We start from the raw sequence: 13548 nt of genomic DNA, 5'->3' as shown, positions 1-13548 counted from the left end.
TGAAACTTTGAGATTTACCATCTTTACCATCACCTTCATGGCTACCAGGGTGGCAGTCAGTTTGTTCTTTACAAGTCACATTCTCCCCCATCTTTTTCTATTTTGGATAAGCTTCTCTCTTCATTGCTTGTGGCCCAATAAGGCAATAAATAAACTAGGCACACCCCCTGCACCTCTTGACATTGCATACAAGAGTCAAGGACTAGAACTATGACCCCATATCATAGAGATGATTTCTGCCTAAAGTGCGTATTAGGGCCACAAGACTTGTCTCATAGGATTGTTAAAAAATTTTACATTAAATAATTTGTTTAAAAAAAGTTAATGTTTTAATTAATCTTAAATAGGGGTCATTTATGATGTTAAAAAGTTTTTGTCCAAGGCTGGTATGATCTTATGCATTGGGCCTTGCTGTTGTACTTACCAGATAAGAAAAGTTCAGGCCCAGCTTTGAGAAGATGAATAAGTGAAGGAACTGGCCTAAGAATGACTGAAACTTGGTTCCATTGGAAGTACAAGGATCTTGGCTGAGTTTGAGTTCCCACGGTCAAGTATCCACTTCTCCTTAACATTTCTTCTCCAAGAATACAATAAGAGAATCAAGTTTTTTCTGCCACTGCAGCTAAAATCACCTTTACCCTCTAATGCTGAAGGATTGGAAGAAAGTGGCAGGTTGGAGGCAGGAAATGGGAGTTTTAACTTTTGAACTTTGATTTACTTCACTCTTTTAACAGAGTTTGAGTAAAGTTGGGGTAAACTCAAACCGTCATGCAACTCAATTATTTGCATGCCTGGCTGCAAACTGAAGTAGGTTAATTACAGGTTTCAAGGAGAAAACCTAAGAAAGCTATAGCAGAACTTTGGCAGTCTCCAAAGGTAACTTGCCTAAGAAATCAGACATACCATCTAACTAACTTAGCAGTTAGCAGTTAGCTCTCATCTGCCAAAGGAGATATCAGTGACAATTTGCAACCTCTGGCCAACTGAGAGGTCCCCTACCTCCACCATGGAAAATTGCCAGATGGGGGCCTGCCCCTCTTGCATAGAGAGCCATCCCCTCCTCTTTCTCCTTCCCCTGTCCACCACTTATTTTCTGACCCTTAAAATGGCATCCTAATACTAGGTTATAACCAATAGGAATATAGGATGCCATGCAACTCTATACAATTCAAAGCCAATTAAATGGATGAGAAATATTATCACCATAAAAGGATGGGTCACTTTAAAAAATTACTTGTAATTTTAAATAAAATTAGAGAGAAAAATAATGATAGTTAATTAATGATTAAGGAACAGTTTTGGCAAGTAACAGGGAGTGAACTAATTATGAGACGTAAAATGGAGGAACCTCCAATCTGTCGACCATTTTCAACAGTGGCAGCTTCGGTTTATAGAATTGGGTTTGCTTGATTAAGTTCACTGCAGCAATCACCAATGATTACAAGCAGTAACAAATCTAACACAGCCCTTTTCATGGGAATTTGCAGTCATTATTTAGTTTTAATCGTCCACTACATTTTTCCTTAACCAGGGTGTTGCAATTTGTCCAACTGAAGAAAATTTGTATGCCATGATATCCATGGTTATGAGAGGTTTAAAATGAGGCAGCTTACACGACTTTGATTTTTTGACCAGGAATGCTGTCTAATCTGGTATGGCCAGAGCCTGATTAGGTGAGGGCCTTGAATAGATCATCTCTTGCAATCTGTCAATGACTAATCACATCATGGCACAGCTCTTCCGATCACCTGTTTAATTTATTTAAGTGAGATGGAAGGCTATTATTGCTTCTTGAATGTCTTCATTTTCTTACAAGAAACAAACATATCATGTGGTTTTGTAATTTAAGATAGCCTACTATTTCTGACAAAATTGAAGCTGATTATTTTGCTAGTTAGACTAATTAAGAATGCATGGTTGAAAAGAAACTGGGAAGATATCTGTCCTTGATCTTTGTTAGGCAGGCTTGCATCCCTGGACTCCTAGAAGACCTCTTTCAACAATCAGCAGGCAAATGTAAAAGGTGATTCTGTGATCAAAATGGAAATTGCGGAAATGAAGAAACCCAGAAAAACAGTGAATAATCAACATTGTTTTTGCCTTGTTTTAAATGAAGGAACATATTCAGATGTTGTAAAGCAAACAGCAAAGATGCAATTAGTGGGAAAGCTCTCCTGTTTAGGGCCATGTTGCCTAATTATGAGAAGGGGAACCTCCAAAGAATTGTGGTCACATGGATCCCCAAAAGGGTGAGCATTAGAAAGCAAGAATGACGCAAGGGCCCTCACTAGGCCAGCTTAAGCAGAAACAAATCTGAGAAAAGATAAAAAAGCAGACACCTATAGGGATATAGCCATTTAATGGTGGACAAGGCATGCTCATTAAGTCACATGATTAGGTGAAATAGGGACAAGACACTTCATAAAGTCAAGAATTAGGACAATTACTTGCATCTCTAAGGCTTGTTTTCGATGTGATAAATGCGATTAGCAGCAGCAGCCGCCCCATGGAATAGTTACCGCTAACATCTTCCCAAGAAACAAAAAGACATGGGCTTGCTTTTGGGGAAGACTGAAAACGGAACAACAAAAACAGAAGGCTAGAAGCTAAAACAACCTTTTGCCAACGTCATATACTCCCCATGCAATACAAAGTGCCCAAGCCACCCTGTTAGGTTCCTTGCATTATTTAAAAAGGGATGGACTGATGCTTGTTCATGACATGACACAGAGGAATTAAATAGGAGTGAACAATGTTAACATTAAGGAAAAATGAAGAGTTACTGTTCTAACCTATTTAAGAAAATGGGTCAAATATTCTCCTTGTTTGTTGGGTGGGCTCATCTGATTTCCACCCTCTGGTTCTTACTCTCTCTCATCTGATTTCCACCTTAAAAGAAAAGCTGCTGGTTATTAATGAGATAGACAGAGGGGTAAAGGTTCTCGTATTTTTCAGGTAAAAAGGACACTAACCAAGTGAAAACACTCTTGTTCTTTTCTTCTTCCACGTTTTCAGAACTTAGATTTTTATCATATTTATGAGATGCAGGAACATATATATCACCAAAAGTTTGTCTTCTAGTGATTAAATTCAGAGAAGTAATGGTGCTAGGATTACTCTAGCCATTGATTGCAAGAGCTTTATGAGCATTGCAAGGGTTAGGTTCCTTCGACCAATGTGTGTAAATCTGCATTTGTTTGACGAGGGCAAAGGCTCCAGAGAGACAAAGCTATAAGTCCACTTTCTAGGTAATAAACAAGGTTCCACACTACACTTTGTACTGCAAATATTTAACACGTTTTCTTACCCCAGGACCTTTCTTTCTTTTGTTTTAGCTTTGCATCCTGTCCGCTGGCTCCAGTGGCTGCCATGGAGGCTCCTCATATCCTCGGAGGCATGGAAGATGAAGAACATAGCAGCAGTGAGTCTGGTTGGACCATGTATATTGGCTCCTCCACCCAAGAAAACGATCACTACAATTACATTGATGAGTACGATTGTGATACTCATGAGCAGGAAGAAGACTACCACAAAAATCAGCGTGGCAACTATGACGGTAACAGCCAAAATGATGATGAGAGTGATGACTCAATGGCCTCAGATGCCTCTTCTGGGCCGAGTCATCACAAACTTCCATGCAGCAGTGAGCAAAATCTTGGGATGGATCGTCACAAGCTTGAACCGCTTAAGTCCACCTCAACAGAAAAACTTCACAAACAGGTGATCAAAAGGGACCAAAGAAGAAACAAAATTGAGAAGGAAAAGTTAGAGGGTAAGGCAACCAGTGCTGCTAGTCATGTTCGAAGTGGAGAGAAAGTGAAGATAATCAACTTTATGAGCCAGGAAGAATAGGTGTGTCCCAAATTTCCCCAGCACTCTGTTTGTGACGCATGTCTGCTGATTCTGTTTCTCTGGATTTCACAAAATCAGTATCAATGTTGAATGGGGGATAGGTGACTAGAGAATCTCATAGATGTTTCATGGTGAAGCATATATCAGGGTGTTTTAATGCGTTCTATGTAAGTTCCTTATTATTGTTACTGCTATTCTCATCATCATCATTATGAATGTTTCTAGTATTAAATTCTCTTGCAAAGATTGTTACATCAGAATTGAAAGAGCTAGAGCTTGTATATGACATATATACATATATACATACGCAGCATATATATCTTTGGTAGCATGAAAAGAAATGCAGATAGTATGTAGTACTACAATACTAGTAACCATACAAATCCCTGACATGAAAATAAACGTAAACTTCCAAATGTACTGTGCAAGAGGTCTCCCTCCGGAGAAAAGTTGGACTACACTACGTACAAGTGGTCTGCAGATTGATGCAAACTCAAGAATATGTACTGTGCAAGGAGGAAGTATTCTATTTTACTACTGAGACAAACCTTGACTTGGTGCAGCTAACTTTTCATTTTTCAGTAGTATTGTAGCCTTAAACAGGTCCTGAAACCGACCTGGGTGACTTGATTGGTGATGAGACAGCTAGAAATGGTTTGATTAGCACTGATAACCTCTTGAACAAAACTAAAATATCTTGTCAAAGTGATTATGTCTTTATTATAAGATGTTTTTGAGAATGCTTCATTTTGAGGTACACGATGCTTGAAATATGCTATTAGTATATTTTTAAAATATTTTTTTATTATAATTAAAAAATATATTTAAATTTTATTTTTTAAATAAGATGATAAATATATCAATCAATCAAATATTCAAATGTTAACATACTTTTAAAATATAAATTTTTTTTACCAAAATACCTCAATTCTTAAATTTTAATCAAAATTTTAAATAAATTTATTAATTTTAAAAATAAACACTACATCTTAAAATTACAAATATTATTAATAAAAATTATTAAAAAATTAAAATATTTTTTTCTTAATTTTTAAAATTATTATTATATTTTTTTTAAAAAAATAAGTACTCCCTGACATCCCAAAAAAAAGAGCACCGAGGCTCCCCGGTGCTCCTCAAATTGAGAATTCTTTTTTAATTAATAAAAAATTAATAAAATTAGATAATAATAATTTTAAAAATTAATTAAAAATAAAATTATTTTTTTATTCTTATCATTTCATCAAATTGATGAAATCACTATCAGTTAATTAATGACTAGATCAATATATCTAATAAAAAATATTTTTTTAAAAAATAATAAATTTATATATAATTTCGATCAAAATTTAAAAAAATAAAAATATTTTATCTGTTTCTTCTTTCCTATCCTCCGTAAGCTCCTACAAATCAGAAAAGACGTCACCCATGAGAAGCCCTTTACAAGCTCAAACGGGCATAAGAAAGAGGAACATGGTGGGGCTGTGGGGATTGGAGGGAGGCTAGGTCTTATCATCACTGGTAGTGAAGCAAAGCAATGCATGTAAAAGTGATCCAACCACCAACCCCACCTTAAAATTAGAAGGGAAACACTGGGAGTGCATAGAACAAGTTGGAGATTTTTGAATTCTGCAGATTGTTGGTGTAGGAAAAAGCAGGGTTAGAAAATCAGTCAATCCTAATTCATAATGAACCCTGCAAAACCAAGCATGAAAGTTGATGAGCTTGGGTTTATCCAAGAAAAGTGTGGTATATTTCTAGCAAGGATTTTAAAAGCACTTTAGCCAAACTACTCATGACCCATTTAGGGCTGCATGGCCTTTCCAGGTTACAAAACAGTCTATAGAATCTTTTCCCATAGATCAAGTATAAGAAATTCAAAATTTCTTTCAATGTTTAAAGGTGCCGAAGTTTATCATTTACAATGATATATGAGCATCCAAATTTCAAAAGGTATGAAAAAGGAGTCAAGGGCAAGAGAAAAAGCAACAACAGGGAAAATAAGATATAATAGTGATTCAGTTTTCAACAAGCAGCAGATAGAACTCATTTTATCCCTTCAAAGGGGAATGCAAAAGCTCTTGTTCTGCACAAGGGGCAGAAAATTAAAGTGAAACAACTAAGCCAGCTGGGCTTGTACAGGGAGATGAACAATAAAAGGACTGTGTCCAAAAATTGAGTTGATTTCATTGCAAGACAACAAAACGAAAAATTATAGTCCTTGAGCCATTAAGCAGTATAATTAAATTCAATGGCAATGTTTCACTGATGCAAGTTGCACCTGTCCACTACAGAAAACTTTTAGATTTTTGACTGTTTAGCAATCTTGAACCATTCAGTGTGGAAGGATCCCGAGACATCAATCCTCTCATAAGTATGAGCTCCAAAGTAATCTCTTTGAGCCTGAACTAAATTAGCAGGCAGCCTTTCCCTGCGGTACGAGTCAAAATAAGCAAGGCTAGAGGACATACCAGGAGTGCTAATACCTGAATTGATAGCAAGGGAAACAACTCTTCGCCAAGCAGACTGTCGCTCTATAATCTCCTTAGCAAACTCCGGATCAACAAGAAGATTTGCCAGGTCTGGGTTTCTATCATAGGCCTTCTTTATACGGTCCAAGAAAACAGCACGAATGATGCAACCCCCCTTCCAGATCCGAGCTAGCTCCCCAAGTTTCAAGCCCCACCCCTTCTCAATACTCTTTGCACGTATCAAGTTCATTCCCTGTGCATAGCTACATATTTTAGATGCATATAGAGCTTGTCTCACATCATTGATTAACTTTTTCTTATCAACAGCAACGTCAGCCAGAATGTTACTAAAGCCCCTGGATGTGAAAATCTTGGCAGCTTCAACTCTCTCCTCCTTCAATCCACTAAGGAATCTCGCATCCAGGGATGATGCCATTGTAGGAGCAGCAATAGACAACTCTGCAGCTTGCTGAACTGTCCACTTACCAGTACCCTTCATGCCCGTTTTATCCAAAACCTTGTCTACCAGATATCCTTCTCCTTTGTCATCCTTAATTCCAAATATATCAGCAGTGATCTCTATTAAGAAGCTCAGCAGTTCCCCCTTGTTCCACTCTGAGAAAACCTGGTGTAATTCTTCATTAGAGAGCTTCCCAACTGATTTCAGCACATCATAGGCCTCTGCAATCAGCTGCATATCACCATATTCAATCCCGTTGTGAACCATCTTAACAAAATTTCCAGATCCTCCTTTGCCAACATAAGTGACACAAGGACCACTGTCAGGAACCTGAGCAGCCACCTTAAGAAGTATATCTTCTATATATTTATAAGCCTCATAGGAACCTCCAGGCATCAAGGAAGGTCCATGCCTAGCACCTTCTTCACCACCAGAAACTCCCATTCCAAGGTAAAGCAGTCCTAATTCTGCCATGGCTTTCTCTCTCCTCTCAGTGTTTTCATACCACTCATTACCTCCATCAATGATACAATCCCCTTTCTCCAAGTAAACTGATAAAGTTTTAATGGTTTGATCAACAGGAGGTCCAGCCTTCACCAGCATAATTATGACACGAGGTTTTTGGATAGAATGAACAAAGGATTCTGGATCATGAAATCCATATAAAGGAAGATTCCCTTCCTGTTTAGCTCTTTCAACTGTCTCATCAACTTTTGAAGTGGTCCGGTTGTAAACAGAGATTGGGAATCCCTTCTCAGCAATGTTTAGGGCGAGATTTTGGCCCATGACAGCAAGGCCAGCAAGGCCAATTCTAGTAAGGGCGACCATTATAATCTACTGGATGAGAAAATTTAACATCATTCGTTAAATGGCAACTTTATAAAACTATTTCCAGAATTATATAGATAACAAAGAGACAACAAGCTTTGCAAGTGGCTTGAGGCTAATTCTTTGTAGACACTGCGACACTGAAATGTAAAGGCTGATATAGATACCCCAAAACATAAATACAGCACAAAGTCTCATTGCACTAAACCCAACAATACAAGATTGAAGCCAGCCAAAACAGATTAAGAAAATGCATAAATATTGTATGCATCTATAGGATTCAGTAACAAGGATTCAACACAGCAGATGATACTACTTTATGATGCTTAAAAAGGTGGCTTTACAACTATTCCTTGCATTTAGGAGTAGCAGTTAGGTTTTATTTTCCTTTTCTTTGACAACAGGTGTCTTAAAAACAAATGAGCAGTTCAACTCATTAGTAGTTAGAAGTAATGACACAAGTGGAATAAGTGTGGAAGAAAGTGTATAATCTGGTTTCAGAGTCAAATTCAAAACCTAACTTATTGATTGAGAACAAATTACCATGCAAGCCATACAGGAGTAGGAAAAACTCTAGATATCTCCTTTTCTATGCTTCAAACAGACATGAATCAAAGTTTTCCGAGAGGAAATTATGAATATTTAAGTGTCAATAGATCAGGCTAACTGATTGACCTGAGAATAGCTCAATGCTTAGTCTTTTTATGAAAATCATACATATTTTAGTTTATGTGCATTATGTGTAAATGGTAATTATGTCTAAGCCAAAATCGTCTAGATACTAGGATCAGTCTTGAAAGTGGAATCACTTTCTTAGGTATCTTCCTATAGTTGGAGGGTTGTTCTAGGAGTTAGTATACAAATAATTACGTGTATGATGCACCCTACATCGGCTATGTGAATTATCCAAGTCGGTATTATTATGATGATTATTTCAATTAAAAATCAGAGTCTTAAAAGGAGCTCTTAACATCTTTCTTTGCATCCCTAGCGTGTATACCTTACAGTATGAGCTAATTTATCTTCAAGTGTGTCCTCCATCTCTCCAATCTATCGAGTATCATTCTCCAAAAAAGGAAAAACAAAAGGAAGGAAATTCCAAATATTTATTGAAAATTCCCAGACTCAAAATGAATAACCTATGCTGAAAGGCAGGATATGCTGAACATGCAAAACAGCTCCTTGAAACTCAATCTGAACAATCACTGCATCAAATATCATTACAACATCCAATGATGTGAATCTACCATATGATAAGATAATCTGCAACTTTGAAAGAAACTAAAATACAAATTCTAGCATCAAATTCATGATTCTGCACAACCGTGATTCTCATTACAAGTGAACCAAAAGGAAAAATATCAGCATTAATGTCCTAAGAAGAATACATCACAAGTTTCAAACGTAATGACTCCATAACAAAGAATCAGTAATCTATAAAGCATCAGCTTAAACACTTGAGAAATAAAATATTAACCACAGCATAAGGGATCAAAGTACTTTAAAAGAATCAATCAAAAAGAAAAAGACGGCATAGCTCTTGAGATCTTAAACTAGCAGCAACAGAAACATAGTGCATTATTACCTTACAAACCCATCAAAGATATGATTTTCTAAGATCAAAAGACATAAAAAAGACAACCCAGATCAGTAATTCAAGACAATATGCATTTGGGTACCCATAAATAATAGATAAAGCAAGCAATTTTTACCTCTGAAAGCAGCCCAAAGGTGTGGAAAACTTGAGGTGGGTTTTGCAGAAAACAGAAGAACTTGATTGGAAAATTACTTGCTTTTATAACAGCAAGAAATTTTGGGTGTGAACTTGCTTCACATGGAGGCTAAGCTTTCAAAATTGAATTGTTGTTGTGTTGTTTTACTTTCTTAGTTGGATTGGGTGGCGCGGGGGTTGGTTGGTTTTGACTTTTTCACGGACCAACCAACAACAGCTAAATCAGTGGCACCCGTCCTTTAGAGTTACTTGTAAATTACCCGTTTTATTTTGGCAAATTATTGTTAATACCCCAGAAATTTAAATTTACTTTTGCTTTTAGGCTTTTAGCTACAAATAAATCACAGGATTTATTAATTTTCGCCAAAGGGTTAGGTGTGCATGTTTGAGAACCGCCGCTTTGGTTAGGTATATCCATTCTCCTCTCCAACTTAAAATCAGTTTTGCCGTACTTGATTAATTCTTGACTTTTTTTTATAATATCTAAAAAACTTTAAATTATTTAAAATTTTTGATCAAAAGTTTATTTTGAGTAAAATAAATTTTTATAATTAATTATTATTAATTAAAATATAATTTATTATTTTATGTTATATGATTCTAACATATTACGTTGACATGTCATAATAAATAATAATGTGATATATTGATATGGTTATGTAATATTTTTACTATCACATCAAGATTATGTTAGTATTATATAATGTTATTATGTGAGTGTAAAATGATAAGTGATATTTTATCTAATAATAATTAGTTAACTATAATCATAAAAATCTATTAATTTAAAATAAAAATATAAAAAATTAATTAAAAGTAATTAACCCATTAAATCAATCTTTGGATTGATTCTAAAAGAAACATATATCCATAATCATGTATTTCTTTTTTTAAAAAAAATCAATCTTTCGACTTGAAATTTTGATTTGTAATAAGAAAAAAATGTGTAATTAAGGCATTATTTTTGGTAAAAATAATACATTAAATGAATTTTTAAATAATTTGTTAATTATTCTTAACAAATTCTTAAATAATCATTAACCTAATTAATAATACTAATAACAAAACATGGCCCACAAGGTCCCGCCTATCCCATTAGTTTTCAACCCACCGACGCCCTCTGCCACCACAGAATCGGAAACAAATCATCTTCGTTATCCACTCTCCCCTCCTCTCATTGTCCCGAGCAATGCTTTCACGTGGCATCGTCTCCCCCTTCCGAACCCCCACCCTTCCTTTCCCAACGACAACATGCAAATACTCCATCTCCGACCAGGACCTCGAGTCCCGAGGCTTCTTCCTACGCCGCACCATCTCCGACCTCAACCTCGACCACCTTAACTCCGTCTTCGTAGCTGTAGGATTCCCCAGGCGTGACCCGGAAAAGATCAAACTGGCACTGGAACACACGGAATCCATGCTTTGGGTTGAGTACAAGAAAACCCAGAAACCCGTTGCCTTTGCTAGAGCAACGGGTGACGGGGTTTTCAATGCTATAATATGGGACGTCGTGGTGGACCCTTCGTTCCAGGGAATCGGGCTTGGGAAAGCTGTCATGGAACGGTTGGTAGAGGAATTGTTGGAGAAGGATATTTGTAACATTGCATTGTATTCGGAGCCGAGGGTGTTGGGGTTCTATAGGCCTCTCGGGTTTGTGGCTGATCCTGACGGGATCCGGGGCATGGTCTACTGCCGAAAGCAGAGGAAGAAGAAATGAATACAGTATTGTTTTCTTTCCATTTTTTGTTTCTTCGAATCATGGTTACCATTCAATCATTTTTAAATATTTAAACTCCAGTGTAAAAGATAATTATCCAGACTTCAACAAAAATTCATATCAGAATAAATTCCAGGCACATTGCTTCAAGTTTGAGAAAGGATATTTGATTATGGAGTTGCACGTTATGGTTGCTTGATTAGCTTTAAAGCCACTTCAAAATATTACTGTATAGTTGAATCTTCTGTAATTGTGCAGGGAATAATATAGCAGATGTATACCAAAGTATATCAAAGGAAAACTGCCTTCATCTCAACCACAGTTCAATTCGTTACAATGAAAGCTTTTGTTGTTGAGTACAGGTGGAGTTCCTACACTGTCAATTTAGACACATAAAGACTGAGATCATAACCCATCGACCATCGAGTCCGCTTCAAAGGAACTTTTTCCCAAAGAAACAACAAACTGCACTTTTAAACTTGCTACTGATATGCCACTTTCGACACCTGAAACATAGATACAGAGGTTACAATTTGCTTGACTTGACTTCATCCCATTTTGCTCTTGCGTGATTCAGGTTATAATTAGCAATATTTCATGACTAAAGCAGATAAAGCAAGCAAACAAATGGCTAAAGCAGTTGATGAAATCAGAAGAAGTATCCCTTTCGGTAATAATTCATTAATGAAACTCAAAATGGGGAAGGCAAGCATTGCAATCATTTTAGCAAGGAGCGATTGGACTGCATGCGTAAATGCTATTTGAAAGACTGGAATGACAAGATCTAGCCTTAAAAAGGTTAAGCCAATGAAGATTCATTTAGAGAGAAAGTTAATGGGACTAGGTCAGATGTAGACTGTGTAATTTAGAAAGGCTAACACTGGGATTCACAATAAAAATTGGACCATTTCCTTACCTATTTTATTCTTCTTAGATGAGTTGGGAGTTTTTGTGGGATGAGATGGTTTGTCTGCAATATGCTCAGAGCTAGGTGATTATATTTTCTGTCTTTGGATTGAAATAAAATTGCAATGCACCCAAGCAGAGAACAGGAATAGAAACTAAAAGTGAGAAGAGATTGTGCAGATCAAGAAAAATACATATAAAGAATAATGAAGAAGAAGAGAATGGGGGGAAAGCCTCAAGAGAGTTAGAGGGGACTGCAGAAGGTTTATATAGGTTCATTCTATATTCATCAGTCTTCCTCCACCTGATAGGAACAGAGAAAGTCCATTACAGGAGTCATGGCTCACAGAAACTTGTTTCTCAAAGAGAATTGAGGACAGTGAGAATGATGATACCACATTATTTTAGTCCTATTAGGTTCATTTTTCTATTGCTTTTCTTTTCAGTATTTTCTTTTTTCTACCATTGATAGCACAGCAACAAGATGGAACAACTTTTAGTGATATAGTTTATTTATTGCTGTACAATGATTGTTAAGGAAAAGAGTTACACCCTTTCTTGGAGGAGTGGTGGGCTGTGGGGGAATGCATAGCTTCTAATTGCAGGACTCTGGATGTTAGCACCCCAGCCTGCCATGGTGGTCAGGAAGGCCAGTGATACCAATAGTGATTGTATTTGTAACTATTCTCCAACAAAAAGTTGCTACATCAATTGCTTCACCATTATCAGCATCATCTACAAGTAATGAACTTTAAAATTGACAACACAACCATGCCAATCGGTGCTGCTAGCCTCCTAAGCATATTTGGCAATGAAATGAGCTGAAGGTTCACAACGGTTTGCAATTTGAGACGTTTGTGTTGGTTTTTAGAGTGTCTAGCTCTTTCCTGGTAGCTAAATATAGCAGTAAAAAACAACCAGACATTTCAATCGTTCCTAGTGGGATTAATTCCTCAAAACAAATCCCCCTTCTCAAGTTTGTTTCTTTACTTACTGGTCAAATAAACGACAAATCATAAACCAATAAAATGAATATATGACTGAAATCAAAGAAATCTTAGACACCCAGAAGCTGATCAGAGAACAAAAGGACAAAAGGTGTTCTCAGAGAGAGTATTAGGCATTACCTGAGCATTGAAACATGAAATTAAGAGGCACCTTTGGCATGGTGCAAGAAAGCAGCAGAGCAAAGAACAGAAGCAATGAAGGCAAAAATCCCCAACCCAATCATCAGAGAAATCCCAGCGACCACCAGATCGATGATGGACTGCAAGCTTAACCCCATTAATACGACCATCGTTTCCTCACTCTAGCTGATGAAGATTGCTTGAGATTTCAAGATACAAGAGGGAAATCCGAACTGGGGTTTTCTTTCTTTTCAGCTCTTGTAAGAAAGCCTGTAAGACTGAAATGGAAGAATCTCTCATCCCCTCCCCCCTCCACTTTATGATATGGGCCAAGACAGGACACAAGTAGCTCAGATACGATAACACATGTAACTTTGAGATTTGGAAAGCTTCTAAAAATTGTTCTGACGTCAAAAAATTGGCAGTTATTTTTTGTTCTGTTTCTGGTTTTTTGT

General features: G+C 36.7%; 3 protein-coding genes across 7 annotated transcripts; 1 reads left to right on the top strand and 2 right to left on the bottom strand.

Annotated features, from left to right (window-relative positions):
* Positions 1-5836: 5836 nt before the first annotated feature.
* On the bottom strand, positions 5837-9553 carry LOC110423332 (6-phosphogluconate dehydrogenase, decarboxylating 2). 5 transcript variants are annotated; one of them, XM_021437540.2, is made up of 3 exons: positions 9324-9553; positions 9197-9224; positions 5837-7620 (listed from the first exon to the last, which is right to left on the bottom strand). In XM_021437540.2, the coding sequence occupies exon 3, from the start codon at positions 7609-7611 to the stop codon at positions 6154-6156; it is 1458 nt and encodes a 485-aa protein (XP_021293215.1). In that variant the 5' UTR covers positions 7612-7620; positions 9197-9224; positions 9324-9553; the 3' UTR covers positions 5837-6153. The 5 variants fall into 5 exon arrangements, with proteins under 5 accessions (XP_021293215.1, XP_021293213.1, XP_089640839.1 ...); XM_021437538.2 differs by lacking the exon at positions 9197-9224 and adding an exon at positions 8612-8816; XM_089784713.1 differs by lacking the exon at positions 9197-9224 and adding an exon at positions 8612-8816 and having other exon boundaries at positions 5837-7617.
* Positions 9554-10453: 900 nt separating this feature from the next.
* LOC110423142 (Acyl-CoA N-acyltransferases (NAT) superfamily protein) lies at positions 10454-11262 on the top strand. Its single transcript, XM_021437286.2, has one exon. It carries the CDS (start codon positions 10533-10535, stop codon positions 11058-11060), a length of 528 nt encoding a protein of 175 aa, XP_021292961.2. The 5' UTR covers positions 10454-10532; the 3' UTR covers positions 11061-11262.
* An 86-nt stretch (positions 11263-11348) lies between these two features.
* Positions 11349-13542, bottom strand: LOC110423143 (chaperonin 60 subunit beta). The gene is made up of 2 exons (XM_021437287.1): positions 13094-13542; positions 11349-11566 (listed from the first exon to the last, which is right to left on the bottom strand). Exon 1 carries the CDS (start codon positions 13261-13263, stop codon positions 13114-13116), a length of 150 nt encoding a protein of 49 aa, XP_021292962.1. The 5' UTR covers positions 13264-13542; the 3' UTR covers positions 11349-11566; positions 13094-13113.
* Between the last annotated feature and the right edge of the window lie 6 nt (positions 13543-13548).

Source organism: Theobroma umbraticum, unplaced genomic scaffold (assembly GCF_002168275.2).
Source record: "Theobroma umbraticum cultivar Fairchild unplaced genomic scaffold, ASM216827v3 scaffold_20.0, whole genome shotgun sequence".
NCBI classification, from domain to species: Eukaryota; Viridiplantae; Streptophyta; class Magnoliopsida; order Malvales; family Malvaceae; genus Theobroma; species Theobroma umbraticum.
This window is presented reverse-complemented; position numbering and strand designations above follow the sequence as displayed.